Source organism: Colias eurytheme, chromosome 25 (genome assembly GCF_061535395.1).
Source record: "Colias eurytheme isolate Ceu_HAF_F1 chromosome 25, ilColEury1 Martin Lab GWU primary, whole genome shotgun sequence".
Lineage (NCBI taxonomy): Eukaryota > Metazoa > Arthropoda > Insecta > Lepidoptera > Pieridae > Colias > Colias eurytheme.
In genome coordinates, this window is record NC_143004.1 from 1796741 (window position 1) to 1823911 (window position 27171).

General features: G+C 34.2%; 1 protein-coding gene across 1 annotated transcript in view; it reads left to right on the forward strand.

The window, feature by feature from the left end:
- LOC149897454 (facilitated trehalose transporter Tret1-like) overlaps positions 1 to 16614 on the forward strand; it is a 32435-nt gene extending 15821 nt beyond the window's left edge. Inside the window, exons 3-7 of the mRNA XM_090116459.1 lie at positions 1338 to 1649; positions 3366 to 3498; positions 14603 to 14811; positions 15757 to 15945; positions 16356 to 16614. Coding sequence (XP_089972585.1) covers positions 1338 to 1649; positions 3366 to 3498; positions 14603 to 14811; positions 15757 to 15945; positions 16356 to 16592 — 1080 coding nt within the window. The 3' untranslated portion in view covers positions 16593 to 16614. The remainder of the gene's footprint in view (positions 1 to 1337; positions 1650 to 3365; positions 3499 to 14602; positions 14812 to 15756; positions 15946 to 16355) is intronic.
- Positions 16615 to 27171: the final 10557 nt, after the last annotated feature.

Genomic DNA, 27171 nt, shown 5'->3' on the forward strand with positions numbered 1-27171 from the left:
CACACGAGCTTCAAAATTATCTGGCATTTCCCTCAAGGTTCCCTGCAAACAAATAAAGTCGTCAAGTTTTTCAGGAAAAATCACTCGCGCTTCGCGCTCGTGATTTTTTAACCTTGACTAAAAACTTGACTCCTTCATTTGTTTGCAACGAACCTATCGGAAAATACCCGATAATTTTGAAGCTCTTGTGGTATTATAAGTGATAAACGACCTTAATGTCGTCACGATATAACGTTAACTGCTAACAGCACATAACAGTCAGCAAATATATTTGTCACGTGGTTTGTGCAAATTTACTCCCACATGCATACATGTCAAACGTCCAATCCTAGAACAATATAACAATAATATTATGTTCAATGTCAGTTTGTTTTTCTATGATTGTTTGAAGTTTATTTTAGCTAAAGAGTTAATTAGTTCTTAGTCATATATTATGTAATATGCTAGCACAGAATACATAATAGTAGCTAAACGCTACAGAACGGACACTCTCCGCCTCCCGCCAAAATTAAACACTTACCTCCCCCGCACGATCAGTCTAAAAATGGTCCATAATTTTCTACAGGGACGATACGCAACGAATATTGACAACATTAATCAAATTGACTTAAAGTAATTTTATTATTTTGGATTTGTGATTATCGTTTTTCGTAGAAAATGGTTAGATATTGTGCTGTTTACGGATGTATTTCATCAGAAAAACGCGATTTTTTTTTTACGCTAGTCAAAAATGTGCCAACCATAAAGCGTTAACACACACATTTGCAGTCTCTACAGTGTGACTGTCAAAACGATAATTTTGTATGGAGTGTCCGGGGTGTGATGCTAGCTGCGCCCCGCGGTTTCACCTGCGAGGCGAGTTGGTCTTAGCGTGATGATATATAGCCCATAGCCTTCCTCGATAAATGGGCTATCTAACACCGAAATAATTTTTCAATTCGGACCAGTAGTTCCTGAGATTAGCGCGTTCAAACAAACAAACTCTTCAGCTTTATAATACTAGTATAGATTTAAGTTGGATGGATGTTTGTTTCTCTATCTCACAAAAATAGTAGATCTGTAAGAAAGGTAGGTACAAAGATAGGTGAATTTTATTCTGGATATGAATTTTATTTATTATTTGGGTATAACACGAGTGAAGACGCGTTTTCCAGGCATTGGTCTATAAATAAGAAATAGATTCTACATGCTACTCAAAATGCAACAAATTTTTAAAAATGCAACGTGAAAAAACAAATTGAATTGAAAAAAAAAATGACCAATACTTGAAAGAAAGCTGCAATGACAAACTTATTTCTTAAAAATCTTATTAATAACATATTCTTTTATTGTTACAGATATGCTGTGTCCCCCTCCTCCTCCCGCCAAGCGACATATCATATGTCCTCCTTCACTTTCTAGCCGGCGTCTCATCAGCCGGTCTCTTCACGATCATCCCCATTTACATCATGGAGATATCACCACCATCCTCCCGAGGCTCCCTGGTATCTCTGTTGATGATCATGACACCAATCGGCTATTTATCACGATTGGTGATGGGTGAAGAGACAATAATGTACGTTATGGCTGGGCTGGTGATGGCGGAGTTTGTGTGTGTGTTCCTGGTGATCGAATCACCGAGTTATCTGGTGAAGGATAGGAATTTTGAGGTGGGTTTTTATGTTTTATTTACGGTGGAAAATTATGGGTTAAAGGATGAAAAATAAAAGATTGTTAGGAATGTTATAAGTTGCTTTATTCAGCGAATAACAATACAGCTTACGAGGAGTGAACCAAAAATCGTTTATAATAGATAAGTCAATCAAAATTCACCTTTGACAGATTATAATAATATTATAATAATATTATAATCTAAATTATTATGTTTATATGATCCAACAGGTACACAGTTATAGTAAATATTCAAAATAGGAGTACATTCGTTGTAATAATACATATTATATCCTTACTCTGACCACGACGCGTTATGATTTTTTTATTCTATGAGCATTTTTGGCCAATGAGCGTATTATTTACACGTTAAGACAATGAAAGAAATAAGCAATAATTATTTATTTGTTTCTAAATGCATATAGATTAAAGGTAGCATACAATCCTCATTTTAACGTTTTATTATTTTTAAGATGGATAAATACGACCTAACGATGCGCTTACATTAAAAATAGTACAACAAATTTACATTAATTTTAATGTAAATAAAATAACGATATTCTTTGAAGATGTATATTTACTGAAACTGCATAACATTATGGGACGATTTCAAAAGAATAAAGAAAGTCAAGAGAAGCAGAAACTTTATTCAGCGGAAAATATCGTTTGCAAAACTTATTACAATAACAGCGTTTAAATTTTAATGTTTATATTATGGTCGTATAGATATAGTTAAAGAATCTGTTAATAGTTAGTTCTCATATATGTTTAATAGTATTATTATTGTAATACTCAAAGAGTTTTATACCCTTACTTTTAGGGATGATTTTCAAAACTTTATTTTTAACTTCCTTTTCCGCGTAGAGCCAGCTACGTTAGAGGAAAGCGCATTGTTAAATCATGTTTTTTCAAGTTAGTATTTTTATAGATCATCAATTAGTTTAATAAGATCCGATTTTTAAATCCTTGGTTAAAATTTATCCATCCAATAAAGTATTACACGAACATATTAAAATGTGACTGTCAAATACGGACAATTAATTACATTTTTGAAATGGTAGTTTAATACGTTATTCGAAGAATAAGTATTAATTAACCAAGGATTGAAAAATCAGCCCTGCATATTTTTTGACATAATATTATTTACATTCGTAGCTATTAAGCTGTATATCTAAGAATAGAATGGCGAAATATAATATCTTATACTAGAGGTCCGCACCGGCTTCGCCCGTGGTACATATTTCGCAATAAAAGGTAGCCTATGTCCTTTCTCGGGTATCAAAATATCTCCATACCAAATTTCATGCAAATTGGTTCAGTAGTTTAGGCGTGATTGAGTAACAGACAGACAGACAGAGTTACTTTCGCATTTATAATATTATAGTATGGATTGATTGAACAAAATTAGTGTAGTTTTGAATCACACCGCTCGTGATTGTATTATTTTATTTTGTAGTTTTTTAGTCGTGTTTTTCTGTATTATTATCTTATCTTATCTTATCTTATAATATATTTATAAATCTCGTGTCACAATGTTTGTCCTCAATGGACTCCTAAACCACTTAACCGATTATAATAAAATTCGCATACCATGTGCAGTTCGATCCAACTTGAGAGATAGGATAGTTTAAACATGTAGGTACCACGGGCGAAGCCGGGGCGGACCACTAGTATATTCATATAGAAGAATTGATTCAAATTTCTTCCGTTTTCAGCGTGCAAAGAGGAACATAGCAAAATTAAAATGTATTTCTGAAGAAGACAACTATGTAGCGAATGAAATGCTGAGGCTACAAAATGAAAGTGAACGAGCCAATCCCAGAGGCAAATTGAAATTAATCGATATTTGTGAGTATGACCAGAACTAATATTAATTATTTATTCAACTTTTATAAATTAATCATACAGCTTATTATATGATAAACTAATATTTTTAATGAATATCGCTTTCCTTTTATTATGTGATAGAGTACCTAATAAAAATCCACACATACCTACTAACCTTTTACCGCATTTCTAATATTAGCTATCATAGATTAGAAACTTATTTTAAAATTATTACAATAATATTATGTTTCTAATTATAATACAGTGCAACCTCGATATAACAAATCTGAAGGGAACAAATAAATATTCGTTATATCAAGTAATTCGTTGAACTGAGGTTCGTTATGTTGAGGTTAGGTTGGTCTAAAATTCGTTATAAAGAGGTCTTTTACGTTTCTGATACATTTCAACTTGAATCTTTAACAATAGTGACGAGCAGCAGTGTTTACATTACTTTCCAATTTAAATTAAATAAAAATGATCGTTTTACGAACAAAAGCATCGCGACATGAATCACATATAGGGCATGCACCCGGGTTTACCCGGTTCCGAAAAACCCGGGTAAACCCGGGTTTTTTGATGATCTTGAGAACCGGGTCTGAATAGTATGAAACCCGGTTCTCCCGGTTCCGACCAAAATATTAAAATATAAAGTATTATTTATATTTTGCTGCATTATTTTAACAAATTTATTGTATCTGGCAACGTCAGACTCCCGTGCATCGCGAATTTTCGTGCCACGCCTCAAACGTGGCTCCGATTGGTTGTCTAACCTTAGATGCTATAAGTTTCCTACGGTTGTATGATGACTATGGTTAGGGAGCCAGGTGCAAATTGGGTTCATTATTTCCTCTCAAGAGATAATTCGTCAGAAGCATCAGAGTATAGTATTATAAAGCCTCGTGAACGTCAGCTGGCGCTCGGTTGGGGGGGTGAGCGGTTGTAGCCTCCCACGCACATAAAAAAACATACATTCATTCATTCATTTCCTCTCAGCTAAAAATTTGTCAAATTGTAGCTAACCCAATATCTCAACGAAAAAAAATAGTCAGCTGGTTACAACATGGTGTATTATACGTCAGCTGGTGTCTCGAACATGAAAGTTAAATTTAAGGAAAAATTTATTTTCCGTTATTTCCTCTCAAACAAAAATTTACCTGATGATAGCTTATATGTAACTGTGGATAAATATATATGTCAGCTGGCTGTATCTTGGTGGAAAAACCGTCAGCTGATACGGGAGGCTACAACCGCTCTTCCCCCCAACCGAGCTCCAGCTGACGTTCACGAGGCTTCATAATACTATACTTTGATGCATTTTACTAATTACCGCTTGAGAGGAACTTGGTCATAAAATCTGTTCCTGGCTCCCGTACTACTACTAAAGCCATAAGGCCGCCATTTGTGCATGTCTCTCTTCTGTATATGTATGTCTTTTTCCTGTTTGTAATGGTGTACAATAAAGCGTTTTCATTCATTCATTCATTGTATTACCAAAAAAAAAATTAGGCTTCGAAAATGACAAAAATTAGGCTACAGAAATATTTTTATTAGATTTCTCGTGAATTTGAAAAGCTGTTAATTTTACTGATTCATATTTAATGATCCAGTCATGTTTTTGTTTTTGGTATCAAGCTGAAATTTATATCGAATAGGTACTCAAGTCTTCGGTCCCTTTTATGTGAAAAAGTCGAACTCACAAGCTAACGCATCAAAAGATACAGCCGTAAATGCTGAAAATTTTCGAAAATTTCGACATTCGCATGGGACTCAAAACCTACAGCTGGGTACTTTTCATGTTTTTATGTGATATTATGATAACAAGAGCGCCGAGACAACCGTCAAAACTGTGGTCAAAACGCTAAGGAATAGAATAGGTACGCTATCGATACATGATATAAGCGTATGATGTTTTGCCTAAGGATTCGGTCACACTACCAACGACGACGACAACCACGAACAAAATTTTCATCCAGTCGAAATTAAATAAATTGTGCAAAACACAATTAAAAAAATTTTTTCGAGATCAATTGATAAAAAAATAGGTTTTTCGTAGAAACGGTAGCTCCTAGAAAAAAATGTATTTAACCTTTTTTATAGATAATTTTATGATGTACAATTTTGGTTCCAGGTGATTGTATGATAAACTTACGGTCTCGGCGAAAATCGCAAAAAAAAACTATTTTTTTATTAATTGACCTCGAATTAATTTTTTTCCGAGTACCGTAATGACGGGAGATTTAAATATTTTATTTTGAATAAATTTTGGCAAGATTTGAATTTTGGTCGTGGTCGTCATCGTCGTTGGTAGTGTGACCGAACCATTACCAAAATATCATGAGCTTAATGCTTATGTCAATAATTAGCGTTAGCAATTTCTATTCCTCGGCGATACTGACGTTTGACTAAGGGCCAAGGTACTTTTATAAGACTGATAAATAAAGAGAAGTATTGAAATTTTGTTTCTTTATTAATTTAATAAAATAAGCCGCGTAAAATAAAGGCATATCAGGTACTTTTACAGTTACTTTTGTTTAATTTCGTATTTTTTCCGAAGTATTATAAAAGAACCGGGTAACCCGGTTCTACCCGGTTCTGAGCTCGATTTGGAACCGGGTTTCAAAAACTTGGAACCGGATCCGGTTCTGCATGCCCTGATCACATACTATGAGATTAAAAATCATTACATTGGTTGGAACTTTATATAAAGGTTGACGAAATCCGTTAATTAGAGGTATTTATACTTTTCTTGATAGTTAAAAATTCGTTATAAAGAGGTCGTTCGCAAAAAATGTTCGTAATGTAAAGGGATATTTTATATTGAATCTTATGGACAATTCAAGGGGATTACGAAAAATTTGTTAAATCAAGGAAATATATTGTTATATTGAGGTACGTTATATTAAGGTTGCACTGTAATATAATATGCTCATTATTTGATTTTATATTAAGTGCTATTAACACAATAATAACATCATAACCAACACTCATTTTTTGTTGTATGTTATTGGAGTTTCTAAGGTATAATATAAGTTACTAGCGGTCAGCCCCGGCTTCGCCCGTGGTACATATTTACGTTTTCTCTACATAAGAACCATCCTCGTACTTCAAGGAATATAATAAAAAAAGAATTATCGAAATCGGTCCACCCGTTCACGCGTCATGCCGTGACAACGCGAAACGGGGTTTCATTTATACAACTGGCTAGATATAAAGATACTTTACCTCATACAACTTAGACAAAGTCGGGGGTATAACAAGTTAATTAGAACTACGAAGCAATGAATCAGCTTGCCCTGATTTAAATCTTTCGGCCTTTGCGTTGAATATAAATTAATTATATTTATATAATTTGTGGCAAATTGAACTATAAATAACTACGGTTAGAATTTAATGTTAAGGTGATGAATTAATTTTTCTAACATTTACGGCCCTTTTCAAACCTTCCTAATTTTTATATTATTAAAGTTGTCGTGATGAAAATTCTTGACAAGAAAGTTCAATAGTAACACAATACGTCTACCGTTTTAGAAACATGATTCCATGATATTTTCTCGATAGAAAAAAAATACAAAGTTATCATTGTTATTTTTTTTTTTAATCTCTGGCATCTTCAAAATAACAAACGTAAAGTTACGACTTTTTGGATATTAACTATAAAATATACAACCTATACGTCTACCGTGTTAGAATTTTGAAATATGCGATGGTTTTGAAATAAACAAGAAATACTTGAAATTAGCGCGCGACCAGCCAATATAGCGAGAGCCGCCCTGTACCTTCCTACCCCGATCGCTGCACGAGTCATTCCCGCTACGGCTGTCACACGGGGAACTTGTGTCGCTCGCGCAATCGTAAAAAAGGGTGACAACACGATAAGACAAAATGAGACAAATGGGGACAATAAAGAAAATAAGAAGAAAAAACATAAAGGTTGGAGGAAAAAGAATGATTACAATTGGAACAAATTAATGAAGTAAGTTGGTTTTATTTTAAATTTGATGATAATTGTGTTATAGACGATGTTTGATATGTACCCCTGTTTTAAGTACATAACGAATGTGTAAGATTTTTTCATTGATAGCATAAATAATCTTTTCAGAAATCCGGAATCCAGAAGGAAAATAAACGCACTGATTGTTCACAATGTGAATCCACTCCTTCGAAAGTACCTTTATTCAGTCAAAAATGTATGTTATCAAAGCTCTACTGGTTTTATCGCATGATTCCATTTTTAGCAAAAAGCAACAAAGTGCAAAGAAATAAAAAATCATGGTGAACTTAGTGGAAGTATGGCGGACATAATATGGAACAGGAGCTCATTGGAGTAGTATTATATTTAAAAAAAATACGAAATAATTTCAAGAATTACATTTCTTAGAAGGTGGTAGATAAGTATGTTGTATAAAGAATTTGATGTTGATATTTATTTCATTTATACTTACTACACCTGTGCGGGAAATTGCTTAGTAATAAAACAGGTTTATATTCATATTTACATAGTAATGTGAGTTTTCATTTCGAAAAATTTTGTGTAAGTATATTAAATTGAGTTCCTGGATGATCTGGAAACACAATTGGGTCCGGAAGATGGCGCTGCAGTCACTCCTCCTAATGACATGAACCGATTTGGATGAATATTTGTGTGCACATTTCATTTTTGTGTGATGATTGGTTGATTCGCTTTCACATTAGCTAATATTATGTAGAATTTATATTTTTGGTTTTATGGCATTCAAATGCTTTATAAATATAAATTTATAAAGAATAGAAAAAATTCGATCACGAGGCGGGACTCGAACCCGCATCCTTCGCGCCATTCCGGGGCGGATGCCTCACCAACTCAGCCACTCGTGACCCGCCCGAGTGATCGAATTTATTCTATTCTTTCAGTTTTATGTGTCTGAAGGGACACACCGCGCGCCATCTATTGAGATGATTAACAACCATTTCAACCAATATGAAGCACTTTTCAGTGAATACAATATTGTAACGATGGAACACGACCTTTTTTTTTGTTGAATTTATATTTTTGGTTTTATGGCATTCAAATGCTTTATAAATATAAATTTATAAAGAATAGAAAAAATTCGATCACGAGGCGGGACTCGAACCCGCATCCTTCGCGCCATTCCGGGGCGGATGCCTCACCAACTCAGCCACTCGTGACCCGCCCGAGTGATCGAATTTATTCTATTCTTTCAGTTTTATGTGTCTGAAGGGACACACCGCGCGCCATCTATTGAGATGATTAACAACCATTTCAACCAATATGAAGCACTTTTCAGTGAATACAATATTGTAACGATGGAACACGACCTTTTTTTTTGTTGAATTTATATTTTTGGTTTTATGGCATTCAAATGCTTTATAAATATAAATTTATAAAGAATAGAAAAAATTCGATCACGAGGCGGGACTCGAACCCGCATCCTTCGCGCCCGCCTCGTGATCGAATTTTTTCTATTCTTTATAAATTTATATTTATAAAGCATTTGAATGCCATAAAACCAAAAATATAAATTCAACAAAAAAAAAGGTCGTGTTCCATCGTTACAATATTGTATTCACTGAAAAGTGCTTCATATTGGTTGAAATGGTTGTTAATCATCTCAATAGATGGCGCGCGGTGTGTCCCTTCAGACACATAAAACTGAAAGAATAGAATAAATTCGATCACTCGGGCGGGTCACGAGTGGCTGAGTTGGTGAGGCATCCGCCCCGGAATGGCGCGAAGGATGCGGGTTCGAGTCCCGCCTCGTGATCGAATTTTTTCTATTCTTTATAAATTTATATTTATAAAGCATTTGAATGCCATAAAACCAAAAATATAAATTCAACAAAAAAAAAGGTCGTGTTCCATCGTTACAATATTGTATTCACTGAAAAGTGCTTCATATTGGTTGAAATGGTTGTTAATCATCTCAATAGATGGCGCGCGGTGTGTCCCTTCAGACACATAAAACTGAAAGAATAGAATAAATTCGATCACTCGGGCGGGTCACGAGTGGCTGAGTTGGTGAGGCATCCGCCCCGGAATGGCGCGAAGGATGCGGGTTCGAGTCCCGCCTCGTGATCGAATTTTTTCTATTCTTTATAAATTTATATTTATAAAGCATTTGAATGCCATAAAACCAAAAATATAAATTCAACAAAAAAAAAGGTCGTGTTCCATCGTTACAATATTGTATTTACTGAAAAGTGCTTCATATTGGTTGAAATGGTTGTTAATCATCTCAATAGATGGCGCGCGGTGTGTCCCTTCAGACACATAAAACTGAAAGAATAGAATAAATTCGATCACTCGGGCGGGTCACGAGTGGCTGAGTTGGTGAGGCATCCGCCCCGGAATGGCGCGAAGGATGCGGGTTCGAGTCCCGCCTCGTGATCGAATTTTTTCTATTCTTTATAAATTTATATTTATAAAGCATTTGAATGCCATAAAACCAAAAATAGAATTCAACAAAAAAAAAAGGTCGTGTTCCATCGTTACAATATTGTATTCACTGAAAAGTGCTTCATATTGGTTGAAATGGTTGTTAATCATCTCAATAGATGGCGCGCGGTGTGTCCCTTCAGACACATAAAACTGAAAGAATAGAATAAATTCGATCACTCGGGCGGGTCACGAGTGGCTGAGTTGGTGAGGCATCCGCCCCGGAATGGCGCGAAGGATGCGGGTTCGAGTCCCGCCTCGTGATCGAATTTTTTCTATTCTTTATAAATTTATATTTATAAAGCATTTGAATGCCATAAAACCAAAAATATAAATTCAACAAAAAAAAGGTCGTGTTCCATCGTTACAATATTGTATTCACTGAAAAGTGCTTCATATTGGTTGAAATGGTTGTTAATCATCTCAATAGATGGCGCGCGGTGTGTCCCTTCAGACACATAAAACTGAAAGAATAGAATAAATTCGATCACTCGGGCGGGTCACGAGTGGCTGAGTTGGTGAGGCATCCGCCCCGGAATGGCGCGAAGGATGCGGGTTCGAGTCCCGCCTCGTGATCGAATTTTTTCTATTCTTTATAAATTTATATTTATAAAGCATTTGAATGCCATAAAACCAAAAATATAAATTCAACAAAAAAAAAGGTCGTGTTCCATCGTTACAATATTGTATTTACTGAAAAGTGCTTCATATTGGTTGAAATGGTTGTTAATCATCTCAATAGATGGCGCGCGGTGTGTCCCTTCAGACACATAAAACTGAAAGAATAGAATAAATTCGATCACTCGGGCGGGTCACGAGTGGCTGAGTTGGTGAGGCATCCGCCCCGGAATGGCGCGAAGGATGCGGGTTCGAGTCCCGCCTCGTGATCGAATTTTTTCTATTCTTTATAAATTTATATTTATAAAGCATTTGAATGCCATAAAACCAAAAATATAAATTCAACAAAAAAAAAGGTCGTGTTCCATCGTTACAATATTGTATTCACTGAAAAGTGCTTCATATTGGTTGAAATGGTTGTTAATCATCTCAATAGATGGCGCGCGGTGTGTCCCTTCAGACACATAAAACTGAAAGAATAGAATAAATTCGATCACTCGGGCGGGTCACGAGTGGCTGAGTTGGTGAGGCATCCGCCCCGGAATGGCGCGAAGGATGCGGGTTCGAGTCCCGCCTCGTGATCGAATTTTTTCTATTCTTTATAAAATTTATAATATTATGTATTTTTGTTGTTAGAAAGTAAACTTAATTTAATGTTTATAATACATTATTATTGGTATAAATAAGCCAGTGTTCGTCTCACATTGCTGTACCTGCCTACCTACCCTACCAGGGCCTAACTTTGTTCTGGCTATTTTATTTTGATTATTTGTAATGAATAATTACAATTATAATAGAGTGCAAAAAATAAATACATGCGTCAATATATTTTGTGTTTCTTTTAAACAATTTTTTTATTTAAAAAAATATCATTCCGACCGCGGCTTTGCCCGCGTGGAATTAGATTATATCGTGAATCCTGTCTTATCCCACAGAAGTGTTCAGTTCGGATAAAAAGTATCCTTTGTGTAAATCCAGGCAATTAGCTATATTTTATCAAAATTGGTAATGTAGTCTTGACGTGATTAAGTAACAACTAACAAAAAAATATACAAATTAACATCCAAAGTTTCGCATCAGTTTTACTGTATTAGTGATATCTTCCACTCTTGACTTTGACTGAGAAGAATTAGGGTTTATAACTTCTTTCAGAAATATTACCTTTCATTTCTGGGCATGACGTAATATCTACGTCAGCATCAAATTCTATCTAAATCCATTCAGTAGTCCGCGTTATTGAGTACCATTTCATTTTTTCAGAGTAACAATATTTTTTGTTATTTTAAAGATTATTTATAACCTGTATTATTTTGTAATAAAGTAAACATTACGAAATAATAATAATTATTAATAATGTCTAAGTAGTTGTTAAAAAGAAGATTATTTGTTTATAAGCAAGAAAATAAAACCAATAAATCAACAATTAAATATATGTATAAGAATATTATAACTGTATGACGACTCCATACATGTTTGTCCCGAGTCGACCAGCGGCAGCGCGGCGAGTTTGCAAGAATGACTTCGCGCACACCCGCGTTCGCGATAGCGAGCTATTAGACTCCGCCCGCCAAGCAGTAGATTTTTTTTTGTGTATCGTCTTAATTAACCATTTTGGTTTGGTGGTTTTATATTTTCTTCGATTTAAATTCGAAATCGGGTTAAAATTTTGAACTTATCAAATTATGTATAAACATTAAAAAAAAGAAACCTGCCTATAACTTTAATGAGTAACACAGACTATTTTTTGTCGGGCTGACCCGGATAAAGACAGGACAACTGGCTAGTTTAGTTATACAGGGTTAGTTTTCAATGACCGGCCAAATTTTCAGAAATGGTTCAGAATAGATAACATTTTCGATCTAATGAACAAAAAAAGGTTTTTTTTAATTAGATTTCAATCCTGTCCGCCACTAAAAAGCAAACGTGTGGACATTACAAAAGCACAATTGAGTTCAACAACCTAGATAGGTAGAAGTTAGCACACACATAAATTTGGCGATGCGCGCACGCACACAAGTGCATTGATTCTCAATAAGCTTATCGCGTATTTAGGAAATTTTTAAGACATTTTCAAATGAATGCTATTTTTATTTTTTTTTATTCAATAATATTTCAAATGTACCTTTGGTTTAATATCTAGATCTTAATTTTAAATTTTGGCTGGTCATTGAAAACTAACCCTGTAGAGCTCTATTATTACAAAACACATCTTAATAATTTGGTTAGATACCATCTCTTGAGGAATTCGGTTACGTTGGCTGCTGTATTTGCAGTAAATTTACTACATTGCCTATGGTTATTTGGCTTGGCTTTGTAATTAAATCGTTTATTTTAGGTGTAAATGCTTTGTATTTTTTATACGGAATATGGTGAAAACTAAACATGGGTCAATCAATTTTTAAAGGTCCCGATCATAATTTTCTCGTATTTTTTTTTTTAACTTAATTTTCAGCATTTTACTATTTCATTTAGAAGATAATTCCTCGTAGATTAAGATTATATAGGCAGCAGTGATGTTGATTACATACATTTGTGGATTTAACTTCACGAACCGATCTATTCACGGGAAATAATGTCCTTTGGACAACTTACACAATAGTACTTTTTTAAATGTTAAATTCCCTTCAGAATTAAAATAAATTCTTCTAATATTAAATAATAAATAATATTTTGATATTTGTTCTATTTACACCCAAAATACGAAATATTTTTATTAAAATTGAAACGAATGATGTCTTTTGAACAACCAAACAATGTTTCATATATAAAAAAGTTTCAGTAAAGCGGAAATAGTGATATTTTTTACAAAAAAACTATTAAGGCGAGGTTGTTACGTATCGTATTATTGATTTTACTTAATTAAAATGAACTGATTCTCGATATAACTGAATGAATCAAGTATAATTTGATTTTCATATGGGGACATCTTAGTCGTCTTGATTTTTGAAATGTTAAAATTACAATTAAACTAGACATAAAGTCGCGTAATAAAAATGTGTTCCCGAAACAGCCGAGTAATAAACAAAACATGAACTATTTAACTGTTAAAGTATAAGTTTTATATAATTATTGTCCCAGGGACAACCAAATTGTCCATGGTACAACCACTTTTGTTGGCCAAGTGACTGGTTGTCCGCGGGACATTTTTAAAATTTTGACCCGCCAAGCAAATACTATTGTTATTTTATATATTAATCTCAGCTCACACTAAATTATAGACGAAAGCGCATCTCGTGTAGTATAATTGATAACAATGCATCAAGTACTTTTGTTTTAATCACAGTTGTCTGACGGACTGACAATAAAGCCACCCCACACTCACCAACGTTGCTCGGACGACTGTTGCCGTGATTTTATACAAATCAAAATGGCGTTTGAGCCCGACAGTTAATTATTGTGTTTAGCTTGTTGTTTAGGAATCTACCGCGCACCCTGTGTTTTGTTTCCATAACTAAATTACGGTTGTCTGTGAGACCTGTGCCATGTAGATGATTTATGGGGACATAAGTAAAATGCCTGAAAATCGTATTATATCCAATAAAAAAAAATTATTTGTATGTTTTTATGTCAATAATCATTAACTGAAACAAGAAGTGTATTTGGTATTTATGGTCGTGATAGTATGTGTTCGTGATGCGAAGTTTTTTAATGCATTGTAGCTTGGGGACAAATGTGATAGTACTGGAAAATTGCATTTAGTCTCTGGACAACCATGAAACTACGCACAAATTAATAAAACAAGTAAAATATTGTTTACAATAATGTTAGAAAATATTAAAAAGAATATAATTAAAACCAATTTAACTCTTTATGATTTCATGTTTATTAATTATCGTTCAGGGACATGATGCGTATACCGTCGGACCATTAAAAGTTGATCGACCCACATTTATAAACACATACAGTAACCAAGCTCCTTTGAAACGTTTTTGAAGAGAAACTTCTTTAGGCGCGTTGAGAGTAAATTTTCAAGGTCCCGTCATGGCAATACCGTCACGTCATGGAGTATGACGACGAATTTGGTATCTGAAACAATTTCTTCTTACGTTTAAATATAATTTTCTGTTTTAGTTAGAAACAGAATATGGCGAGATACAATGAAAATAGGCTTCGTTCTCTACTCCGTGACTGTCCTAAGTGGAAGCATTATCTTCCTAGACCAGGAGAAGACGTTAGCTCAATTGAGGACCAACCTAGATCCAGATAGAATGATGGTTCCCTTATGTTTACTTGCTGGTGGCGTCGCTGGAGTAGTCCTTGTCAGGTTCCTGGATAGAAAAGTGAGTATATGTAAGTAAAATTGAATTACTTACTTGTTAAATCTATACTAATATTATGAAGCTGAAGAGTTTGTTTGTTTGATTGTTTGAACGCGCTAATCTTGGGAACTACTGGTCCGATTTGAAAAATTCTTTCGGTGTTCGATAGCCCATTTATCGAGGAAGGCTACAGGCTATATAATGGAGCACTGCGGGTAATATATAGCTTTCCTCGATGAATGGACTATAACACTATAATAATTTTTCAAATCGGAGTTCGGACCCGTAGTTCCTGAGATAAAGCGATCAATCAAACAAACAACCTTTAATATAGGTGGTCAAATAATAAATAATAGATAGGTTCAGGGTGTCTCTATAGAAAGCACTTTGGATAATAAACTATTTCCTTGTAGAGACAAATTATTAGGGCAGATACTTTTAACACCTGTTTCACTGATCGATCTTCTTTACGGGCAAGTATGCGCTCAACTTCCCGTGTCCACTAAAGATTACCTAATTACAAGTTTTGTTCTGCGTAATTATTGTGTTCTTATAGCAAACAAATCTGAAAGATAATGCGGCCTAAACATTAAATTTATAGTTAAATTCATTAAATTTAGATATATTATTATGTTTGAATTTTGTTATATTTTTTCCTTTGCTGTTCATGTGCATTTAAAAAAATAAACAATTCTCTTATTACGGTTTAAACCATAATCCACACTGGTTAACTAATTACTTACTGGTTGTTGTCATCAAATTTTTAGCATCTTTGTCATACCAGTGATTTCTATGATATCTTCAAACAATATTAATTGCAGTGTTAAAAACGATAGAGCTATATAGGATATCTAGCGGCATCTCTTTCCCTCGCTGGAATTGATACGGCTTGATGATATCATGGTAATTCTAATATTTCTTTATGATTTTTAATCAGACTTTTTACTCATTAATGTTTTCTTTCAGTGGCATCTCACATTCAGCTATTCCCTCATGCTATTATCAATGGGTGTGCTGGCTGTATTTACGCAGGCTGATCTGACTGTGACGTCACTAAGATGGCTGCCAGTGACGTCACTAGGTGTACTAGTGTTCGCGTATGGCATGTCCTGGGCTCTACCCACGGTTATAATGGTGGAAATGCTGAATTTTGAGGTTAGTTTTTTAGTAAATGAATATAGGTTACTTTTCTTTACAATATCTTATAGTATTTTTTTCTATTCTTTATAAATTTATAATATCTTATAGAAGTAGACATAAATGAAGAGTAACTTTTTTACATCTATATAATGTAATACAGTTCTTAGTTGTTTAAAGTTGTGAAACAACTTATTTCGAAAAAGCTTTGGTTTGGAAATAGCAAGTTAATTGAACTCAAAATAAAATAATGCAAGGACTCAACACAGTAACAATTTTCAACAGAAGAAACATAAATACATTCAACAACTAGTATTCTCAATATTCAAACGTACTGTAGGTACATTATAATACTAAGACATTGCTGACTTAAAAACGTATCTTTTGTTTTCTACTTATAAGTACTAAAACTTATATTTATATTTCAGATCAGAGCAACAATTATAAGCATCGTGTACACCTTTTCCCAAATCATAAGGTTGACGCACATCCACACTTTTAAATACTTCGAGAATCTCATGGGATTGTATGCACTATTCTACGTTTTCGCTGGTATAAACTTATTGGGTGCGGTGTACAGTGCAATGGCCATTCCGTATATTAAGGATAAAAATGTGAAGCAGATAGAGAGGCAGTTAAAAAGAGTTCCGATATTGAAGTTATGAAATAAACAATTTGATCTGTGGACTTGTTATTTATTTTGTTAGCTTTCTGCCCGCGGCTTCACCCGCTTTGTCTAAAACCTAATAAATTATATACTAAAACTTTCCTTGAGAATCAAAATCCGTTGCGTAGTTTAAAAGATTTAAGCACACATAGGGACAAAGTAAGCGATTTCGTAACGTTACATTTTTTTACAGGGATGACAAACATTTTCACTACCTATCTAATAACTTTTTACACACAATTTTTTTCAAGAAATAGGCATGTTTTCTTTCCATATCCCAATATTGTACTTTAATTTATTAATTAGGCACTCTATTGTTCTTCGTTTAACAGACGAAATTGAAGGATAATTACGTGTTATTTAAAGAACTGAATTCATGTCACATCCTAATTAAGAACTTGCAAAAATATATCACAAAATGATATTTTAATTTTGGAGAAAATATAAATTTACTCTCACAAATTCAATTTATGAGTAAAAAATTTTACGAGCCGCCAGGTGACGACTTTTTGTGATATTTTTTTATGTCTAAAATAAAATATTGTTCTATTTTTTAACGTTTTAACAGATTATTAGTTGTATAGTTTGAAAAACAATTTTATAAAAGATTTTTCATGATAAAATAGTTGATAAATATTTAAGCTTCAAAGACAATTTATTGAATACGAGTTTTAATTTACGTCAAAAAGTATAACGTTTATGTTTTATTATAATTTTACTACATTTTAACCAAATTAGGTTAGTATTTTTTACGCTACGGAATACGCTTAATTAAACTGGATAGTTTTTTCACAAAGATATTTAATTATTAATTAATATTACTTGAATAGACCATAGACTATAATATAATCTCGTATTATAGTCTAAGAGCCCTATCATAAACTCTTTTGTATGTTTATTCAAAGAGCAAAAGCTTTACAAATATGACTATAATAACTACAATATCTACTACTTTATAAAACTAAAACCCAAAAAAAAGTCACAGCTAAAGATTAAAATCATCTTTTTAATCACTACCCAAATTTAGGTTCGCTCACATAAAGGTGGCTAATGCCCGAAGCCATTATAATCCAATTAATAATAGTGTTCGAAGTCGATTCCCTAAGATTCAATTTGTCTAAATCTCATCAAGAGCTTCGCCGTAATTAATTTATCCCGTCTCATAAGACGTGAGGAAATATTCGCATGCCGACTAAAGATCTTGAGCTGTTTTACCACAGTATAAATGTGGAGCGGTATGGTAAATTACTATAAAACGTTCGATACGCGTCATCTATACTAAAAATATTATAAAGCTGAAGAGTTTGTTTGTTTGTTTGAACGCGCTAATCTCAGGAACTACTGGTCCGATTTGAAAAATTCTTTCAGTGTTAGATAGCCCATTTATCGAGGAAGGCTATATTATATCATCACGCTAAGACCAACAAGAGCGGAGAAATACGGGTGAAACCGCGCGGAACAGCTAGTCAATAATAGGTATAAAGCCGAAGAGATTGTTTGTCTTATCGCTTCTTTCACTGTAGATACTTACATGATACTATTTAAATACCCACCTCCAAATTATTAACTCTACTAGTTCTACAGTGCATAGCTGTTTATTTTACGACTAGGCTTACCATACTGAAGCCGAAAGAGCCGAAGAACGCACTATTTTACCTGTATTATTATGTCAATAAAGATTTTTTTATTTATTTATTTATTACTGATTCATATCTACTGTGGTTTTACTGTGTACATAGATATGTGATATCATGGTATTTAGAGCTTGCTTAGAACTATCGCTTATGCGTTCTGTTATTAGATTTACTAAGTGGAAATTTTCGTTATATAAGTAGGTATATAGTAACTATTTAGTACATAATACATATAAGATTATACAGTAAAAGTTATGTATGAGACTGAAGGAAATTGACTGTTTACCCACTTTACTTCCCTACATTTTACTTTTGGAAATAACCTTTTTTAAATAAAAATTAAATGCGGTTTGATAATCACAATAAAATTCAGACTATACGGGACCGATTTTAAAATATATTTAGCAATTAAAACAAGACCGTGTTTGCCGAGCACACGTGTCAGAATTGAAACTTGATTAGCAAGATTCAAATATACCAAAATTGTCGCCTTACTCCATGACATGACGGTATTGCAATGACGCGACCTTACGAATGACGGTATCGAAATTTTACTCTCAAGACGCCGAAGTTTCACTTCAAAAACTATATTATCTAGTTCAAGTATTATAGGTTATTATTATTTTTCTAATCTTTGTTAACACGGACGGAGCCGGGTAAGAGGCTTGTCTTTATATTTTTAGTGCAGAAAATTCCAGTATCTATAATTTATGAACTTCAGTAAATAATATTTTCGATTTAATATTCATAAAAGCAATAAAATCCCTTTGATAAACCTGTCGGGTGTAAAATATGAAACGTATGACATTTGGAATAGATTTCAATTTATTTTTATTGTTCTTTTATGAGCCCTTTGAATCATAAAATCAATTCTCAACTTTTCGTATTAGAATATTTATTACTTTTCAACGTATTTAAAACCTTTTTGGTTTGGTATTTAAAATCGCAATAAAGTCTAGCTTAACATTTTTGGTAAAATCTCTATATTTTGCAATATTTAGGCTCCATTGCAAGACGTTTTAGTATTTTGATGTTTGGTACTATTAGTGAAGTGATAGCTTTCCTAAAAAAAATAAACACAAAATAATAATACTGCGCAAATTAGACTAAGTACATAGTACATACATATCACATCGATCTGGTTTGCCTGCATTTGTCACTATAATATTAAACAAGTACCTATAAAATATTATAATTAATGGATTTTTATTGTTGTTAAAATATAATAGATTGATTTTATAAAACATTGAGATAATATTACTACGTATGGAGGAGACACCACGAACAATATCTGTGCGCCATTTTTTTGCTCTAACTAAGTTTTAAAAATTATTATCTAGTTAGGTACTTACCGATGAAAGTTATTCCTTTGCACTTTTCCGTATTATTTGTATTATTTGTGCAATATCGTAACACACACGATATTTGATGTTTTCACTTTAAAACCATTAAAAAAAAACCGCTCAACATACGCCACATGGCGTATGTTGAGTGGAACATAAGTGATGTAGGCGGTGTCGTCTCCATATTAATATTATCTCAATGTTATAAAATCACTTTTTAAAGCCATCAAATTATCAAATTATTCTCACTTGATTTCACGCTTTTATTTCAAGAAAATTATAGGTACAACAAACTAAAGTTCTCACAATAAACGATATTTTATTCAAGTTCAATACACTGGAATATTTATTGAAGTCACTGAGATAGTGAAATTGCATGGCAATTTTCATATTGAATGTTTACAGTATTGAAGAAAAATAAAGATCAGTCAAGTTGCATTTATTTATTTTCCTTTTATTTGTATTCTTATATATACTAATATTATAAAGCTGAAGAGTTTGTTTGTTTGATTGAACGCGCTAATCTCTGGAACTACTGGTCCGATTAGAAAAATTATTTCGGTGTTAGATAGCCCATTTATCGAGGAAGGCGACTATACTATAATTATCATCAAGCTAAGAATAACAGGAGCGGAGCCATGCGGGTAAAACCGTGGAGTTTAAATATAAAATTGAATAGATTTTACCTCATTGGTCTATTATACACAATGACTCTATTATACTAGTAGACGCGGCATACGCCAACATCATTGCACTAAAAAACAGCGTAATTAATACATACAACTCTCTTTCACTCTCACGCACGAGACATAATACATGTCTCACTCATGTACTTCGTAATAACAACTGCCGATTAAAATATAAAAAGAACGTCCAGCCACGACGCTGAATGGTGCGTGACTAAGTGAAACTCGGGCACTTAGCTGAGTTTTTTCTTGCCAAAATAGAGAGCGGGTAACGTATCTAGCTTTTTTATATATCATAGATTATACACACATATTATTATGTGTGTGAATATTATTTGCGAGTGTGTACGTGTGTATTTACATAGGCTTATATACATAATATGTTTACATCCTTTATAGGCTTTACATCCTCCTAAAACTTTGCCCATGAAAACTTATATAAACATTTTTTATTACTTCTAACAAAAATATGGTGTACTAGCTTTCCGCCTATGACTTCACCCGGGTTTTCAAAGAATAACCCACATTTTTTCCGTTCCCGTAGGATTTCCGGGATAAAACCTATCCTATGTGTAAATCCAAGTTACACTCTATATGTGTGCTAAATTTCATTGTAATCGGTTCAGTAGTATTTGCGTGACAGAGTATCAAACACACACACATACATCCATCCTCACAAAATTTCGCATTTATAATATTACGTAGGTACCTAGTAGGATAGTACCTATAGGTATTGTCCTTCTGAAAACCATAAACTACCATTTTTTCAAGTAAAACAAATAAAATATTCAAATAAACTCGACTCGTCTCGTTTCCATTCTAATAGCTGAACAATTTATCTAAAAGGTATTCATCGAAGGCAATATGTTCAAAATGAATTTAAATACCTCCGCAAATGGCTTGAAAATTGGCTCCACGAAGTGAGATTCACGCTTCGACCGCATCTCACACCGTAGTGTAACTGCTTTTTAAAAATTGTACCGAATTCGTTAGCGCTACAAACTTGCGACTTTTTTCTTGGAACAGGTTTATCATATTTGTCATATCCATACTAATATTATAAATGCGAAAGTAACTCTGTCTGTTACTCAATCACGCCTTAACTACTGAACCAATTTGCATGAAATTTGGTATAGAGATATTTTGATACCCGAGAAAGGACATAGGATAGGTTTTATCCCGGAAATCCTACGGGAACGGGTTTTTCTTTGAAAACGCGGGCGAAGCCGCGGGCGGAAAGCTAGTTGTTCATATTTGGAAGATAAGTGAAAAGACAAAATAATATTTGAACAGATTGTGCTTATTTTCAATTATTCCTGTTACTGTGATGTTTTTTTATGATTTTTTCAGTATTCACGTCTGGATGTTGTGATGTGAATATGTTGCTTAGTTAAAAGGAATACGTATTAAAATGAATAAATGAAAAACTAGGTTTTTATTACACAATACAATCAGTTTCCACACTCTATCATAATTTTCTAGACTTAACACATACCTGATCGCAAACGAAAGCGAACTTTCTATAACAACAATCCAATACATATTAAAAATAAAGCCAATCAATTAACGGTGTGAGCGTCAGCCAGCCAATGTCTAGCCACAAAAAGGTTCTAATCTGAATAAATTATATCGTAGTTCATCTGTCCTTTTGGTTCCAACGAAATTCAATTATAAAATTGAATCTCCCACAAGAATTGACTATCTTCACCATTTGATGGATTTTGAGACAAAAATACCTCAAAGATCTTGGAATTCAACGTTATTTTTATTTAACGAAATTATTTGGTTCTAAAAGATTTTATAGAGCGTCTATTAATTATATTTTTGTTAATTAGTTTATGAGAACTTGATTTTTATTTCGGAATTAATTACTATACTAGCTTTCAAATGTCTAATTGTTGATTGTTTTTATGATGATGAGTAATTTTGTTACTAATTTCAATTAAAGTTTCTAAGAAATAAAAACAAGGAGAAACAATGTTAAAACAAAAAAATGTTGTGTGGTTTTATGAAACCACGGTAAAAGTGAAACTGTTCGAACGGTTCCGAACACTGCTTTGTGTAGCGCATGTCGCGTGTCGGTCGGCTGCCGAGTAGGTATACCTACTCGGCAGCCGCGATACACGCGACATGCGCTACACAGACCAAAAAGTTTGAGAAGATGTAATAAAAGTTTCACTTTAATAAAAATTAGGTCACATTAAATAAAATTGCCCTCACTGATGATCTCTTTAAATTATACAATTGAATTATTCATAAACAAAATTCATGAATTATTAATTATTCATGATTCATATTTTCCTCTTTATTGTAACTAAAACAAACATTGAAAGGAGGAAATATTAATCCATACTAATATTATAAATGCGAAAGTAACTCTGTCTGTCTGTCTGTTACTCAATCACGCCTTAACTACTGAACCAATTTGCATGAAATTTGGTATGGAGATATTTTGATACCCGAGAAAAGACATAGGCTACCTTTTATTGCGAAATATGTACCACGGGCGAAGCCGGGGCGGACCTCTAGTAAATAATAATAGTTTAAAAAAAAACTAAAAAACACGCTTTTTATAGAAAACCGAACTAAAAAATAGAAAATTTTATCAAATTAGTGTATTGTCATCGGTCCTCAATAAATCTACAAAGTTTGAACGAAATCTGTTCTTGTCCGTTCAAAGTGGGTCCAAATCGCGCCCAAAGAAGTCGGTAACAAACATACAAACATACAGGCACAGACTCATAATAATATACTACGTATACGATACAGGTGAAGCTAATATAAAGCGTGTAAAATACGTGTGGCATTCGAGGACTGCCGCGGTAAAGCTATTGCATAGCATCGCATCGCTGTGCTGGAGTGGGGGGTGTTAGGTTTTTTCGTTACGGAATTTTTACATTCGGTCGCCGTGCTCAAAGTCTGAGATAAAAGCTATGGATTAGCTTAAAAATCTCGCGTCACAGTGTTTCAGAACACAACTCCGAAAAACGAACAGTTTTTATGATTTTCTTTGTTTACATAATATTCAATAGTTGTGTAAATAGGTAGTAAACTAATTTTTATAGCCAAAAAAATGTGTGCGTGCATGTACTAGTGTACACACGTAAGAAGCGAAACTTCTTTATGACCTTATTTTTCAAAAAATAATTTACTATATGCAACCCTCTTGTTTCTATAATATTGATGTTTTGCATTAAAACAAAACATGTATTATGTGTCGAATAAAACACACAGCGTTGGTGAAGAAAGCTGTCTAATGTCTATGAATCCTATATATCTCTATGAAAAAGGGTCACCTTACCGAATATCGATGGATCTTTCACCTCACTAGCAAGAGCGCGTCCCTAGTATGTCATCTGTCATCGCCAATTTGACATCACCTTTGAAGCGCTGTCATCTGCCTCTGCCGGCATAGCATCTTCATCAGCAAGCAGTAAACTGCAACGCTGTGTGTTTTATTCGACACATAATACATGTTTTGTTTTAATGCAAAACATCAATATTATGTGTCTTTCTAAAACACACAGCGTTGGTGAAGATGTGTTTGATATCTGCTGGTGAAGAAAGACATACAAACGCTATGTTGAAAATAAATTATCTTGTTAATATTGTAATACCTAAGAGTATTAACAACTTAAATTTCATTCCTTTCAGAATGTTAAATGAACCTCTTGTATTGTAAAATAAAGTTATATTTTAAATTCTAAAAACAATACAAGGGGGTTATGTAGCAACAACAAAAATTGTTTTTCTTTCATGTAAGAACTAACCATATATCCTCTAAATTTTAAATTATTCTCCTCAGATAATCATAAGCCAATACTAATGAACTAAGTCTTAGAACTTAAGAACTGATTTATTATTTCTCTGTATCTTTGAAACAAATCAAAGTTCAAATAATAAGATAAAAATAACATTTTAAAAATTATAACTCAAAGGAAGATCAATGTCATCAAGGATAAACAATGGAGCCTCTAAGGCTAAATACTACAGTAAATAACATCTGTATATAAAATAACTATAATACCAATGTTAACACAACTGTACCTTAAGCTTTAAGCATGTTTGTTACACATTGATCATTACTTGGATCTTAAATCAATTACAATTAATTAAATTTTTAATAAAACAGTTTAAGGTTACCTTAAAGTAAACCAGACTCACTGGCACTGGCTAAATTGACTGATTGACAGTAAAACTTTATAAAGGACTGTATGCGTATGGTCCTTCCATTGCCTCAACAGGTTGGTGCCCTTACCACCTTCTTGAAGCCACTGCTGGACAGGGTTGCTACTGTCTTTAAGATCTGGAAGGATCTTATCTAGCCAGACATAAAGGTTTGTGTTGCAAGCTTAAAGGGTCCGCCCCTCTATAGATAAGAATCAATTATTTACTTTTAAGACTGAAAATCAGTCCTTTGTTACTTGAATCAACCTTTCCACATGGGTCACTGGGCATATTTATGTGTCTGGTTGTCCTCACAACCGACCCCTGATGGATAATATGTTGTTGTATCCATTTTATATCCAAATTCAGGTCGGGTTATAATCTTATTTTGCTGCGATAAAAAACTCTATTTTGAGATCTTCAGAAGTCATGTTCATGTCATGAGCTTCTCGGCCTGACCCCAGTAATAGCATAAGAGCTCCTGAGAGAATAGGGTCAGCTTGCTTATGATAGACCTAGGCTAATTAAAATTAATTAATTTAATTTAATTAGATAAATAGAGTCTCTGTGTACTAGATTACATGCATTCTTCTTTTTTTTTTTTTTGCATTATGAAAGTCACCTCCTGCTTGGAGGATCATATGTTGGCACTGTGGAGGGGCACCACTACCTAACTGCTCTTTCTCCTTTGCTCTACAATGGGCTTTCCCCCCCCCCCCCCCCCTTTTCTGACTGAGCAGTTGGGGGGTAAGGCCATTCACCAATGGTCTGAGTGCTCCTGACTTCCGGGTCAATAACCATATATAACCATAATAGTCAATAACCATAAGCCATCTTTAGGCGCTTGACATCGAGTTGCGGAGAAATGCCCGTATATTATTATTATTTATTATATTAACCATAAGCCACCCTTGGGTGCTATGTATCTGCCCGGGTCCCGGGGTGCGAGGTGCGCTAGTACACTTGGAGGATTATCCTTGGAAGGGAATATTCAGCCTAGGCGTCAGCTCCATCAACGACTGCAGATGTCGCATAATTCGAAGCAGGCTTTGGCAAATATGCCCTGGCACTAAAGCACCTCTTTGGATAGCGGAATGGACCATATCAGGAGCCTCCGAAATATATTTCCTGTTGTACAAGGTAGGAGAAGCCACTCCGGTACAGGTAGATTTCTTGAGAGGCAATCTAAATCAAAAGCCATTTAGGCGTCCTGGAAGCGTGCCAAGAGTTATTCTCAACTTCTCATCTAGGTACAGTTACTCAGTTGTGAGGGCTAAGAGAGTTAGCAACCTTTGTATGTGGGCGACCAAAGTCTGATTGGTTGCTTGGGCTACAGGATGTGCGCCCCTTTCAATCTACTCAGAAGCATTTTTATTGCATACCTATGGTACACTACATATAAGTCAGAAATTCTAAGGCCAAGTCCCCTGCTTCCCTCTCCATTTCTCTGACAGGTAAGTACTGTTCAGATGTCCTACTCAGCCCGCATCCGCGGTATCTGTAGTTAGGAAGTGACAAACTTGTTCTTTTACAAAGACTATGACATTTCTGTGTATGTAGTCTTTTCCACAGCTCGTAAGTCTTGTGTAGCATGTAGAGGGAAAGCCTTTCTCTCTTGGTCTGCTGTGCGCGAAACTCTAGAGAAATACCTGGAGGCGACAACTGTACAGTCCTCTCAGTGTTAGATGTCTAGAACTGTCTGCAACTCTTATTTAGTGCAAGACATGGTCCTCTTAATGACTACCACAGTATGCTCTATCTTTGAAGCTTTTGGGACTAGCAATAACACAGACATTTCTATACTATCACACATGAGGCACAAGTATCCAGGTTTACAATGTACATTTTGTAATTGATGTGCCAAACCTGCTTTCCCAAAATCTCTATGGTCTCCGGGACCTGTAAAGTTAATTGGAACAATCCTTGTAGACAAAAAGATAATTGTCTAACTAGAAGGCTGTGGCTCATTCTGTGGCTTTACTAAAATCTCCATGGTCTCCGAGACCTGTGAAGTTAAATTATTAGAATAATCCTGATAGTCTAACTAAATCAGAGGGCTGTGGCCCTTTTTGTGATTGGAGTGCCAATCAAGCTTTACCAATATCTCCATGGTCTTCGCGACCTGTGAAGTTGAATTGGAATAGTTCTGCCCATCAGGCTTTACCAAAACCTCCATGGTCTCCGCGACCTGTGAAGTTAAATTGGATTAGTCATGGTAGACCCAAAAGATAATTGTCCAACTAAACCAGAAGGCAATGGACTTTGTGGCTGTAGTGCCAATCAAGCTTTTCCAAAATCCTCACAGTCTACAAGACCTGTGAAGTTAATTTTGTAACGGTCTCAATAGACCAAACTTAATAGCTTAAATAAAACAGAAAGAGGGCACCTCTAGCTTGTAGGGTCTCCGCGACCATTTGAAATGGCTGCAATATGCAGGCAGAAAATAGGCCAATGATGCCTGATTGTACAAGCCAATCCTGGCCTTGGAAGAATCTCATTACTGTTACCAATGATGTCTAATTTTACAAGCCAATCCTGGCTTTGTAAAAATTTAATTACCGTTATAACCTGTGATATGTATCAAAATTACCTGGTTAATACCTAGGTGTTTAGGTGTCTCAGATTGAATATCAACCTGGCAGAGCCATCAGCTCTTATTGCCAGAAGCATATCTGAATGTAAGTATGGCATATATTTTTCTGTGTCTTTCTGGACCCTCAGTTCTTTCAGCATAACCATACTAAGCT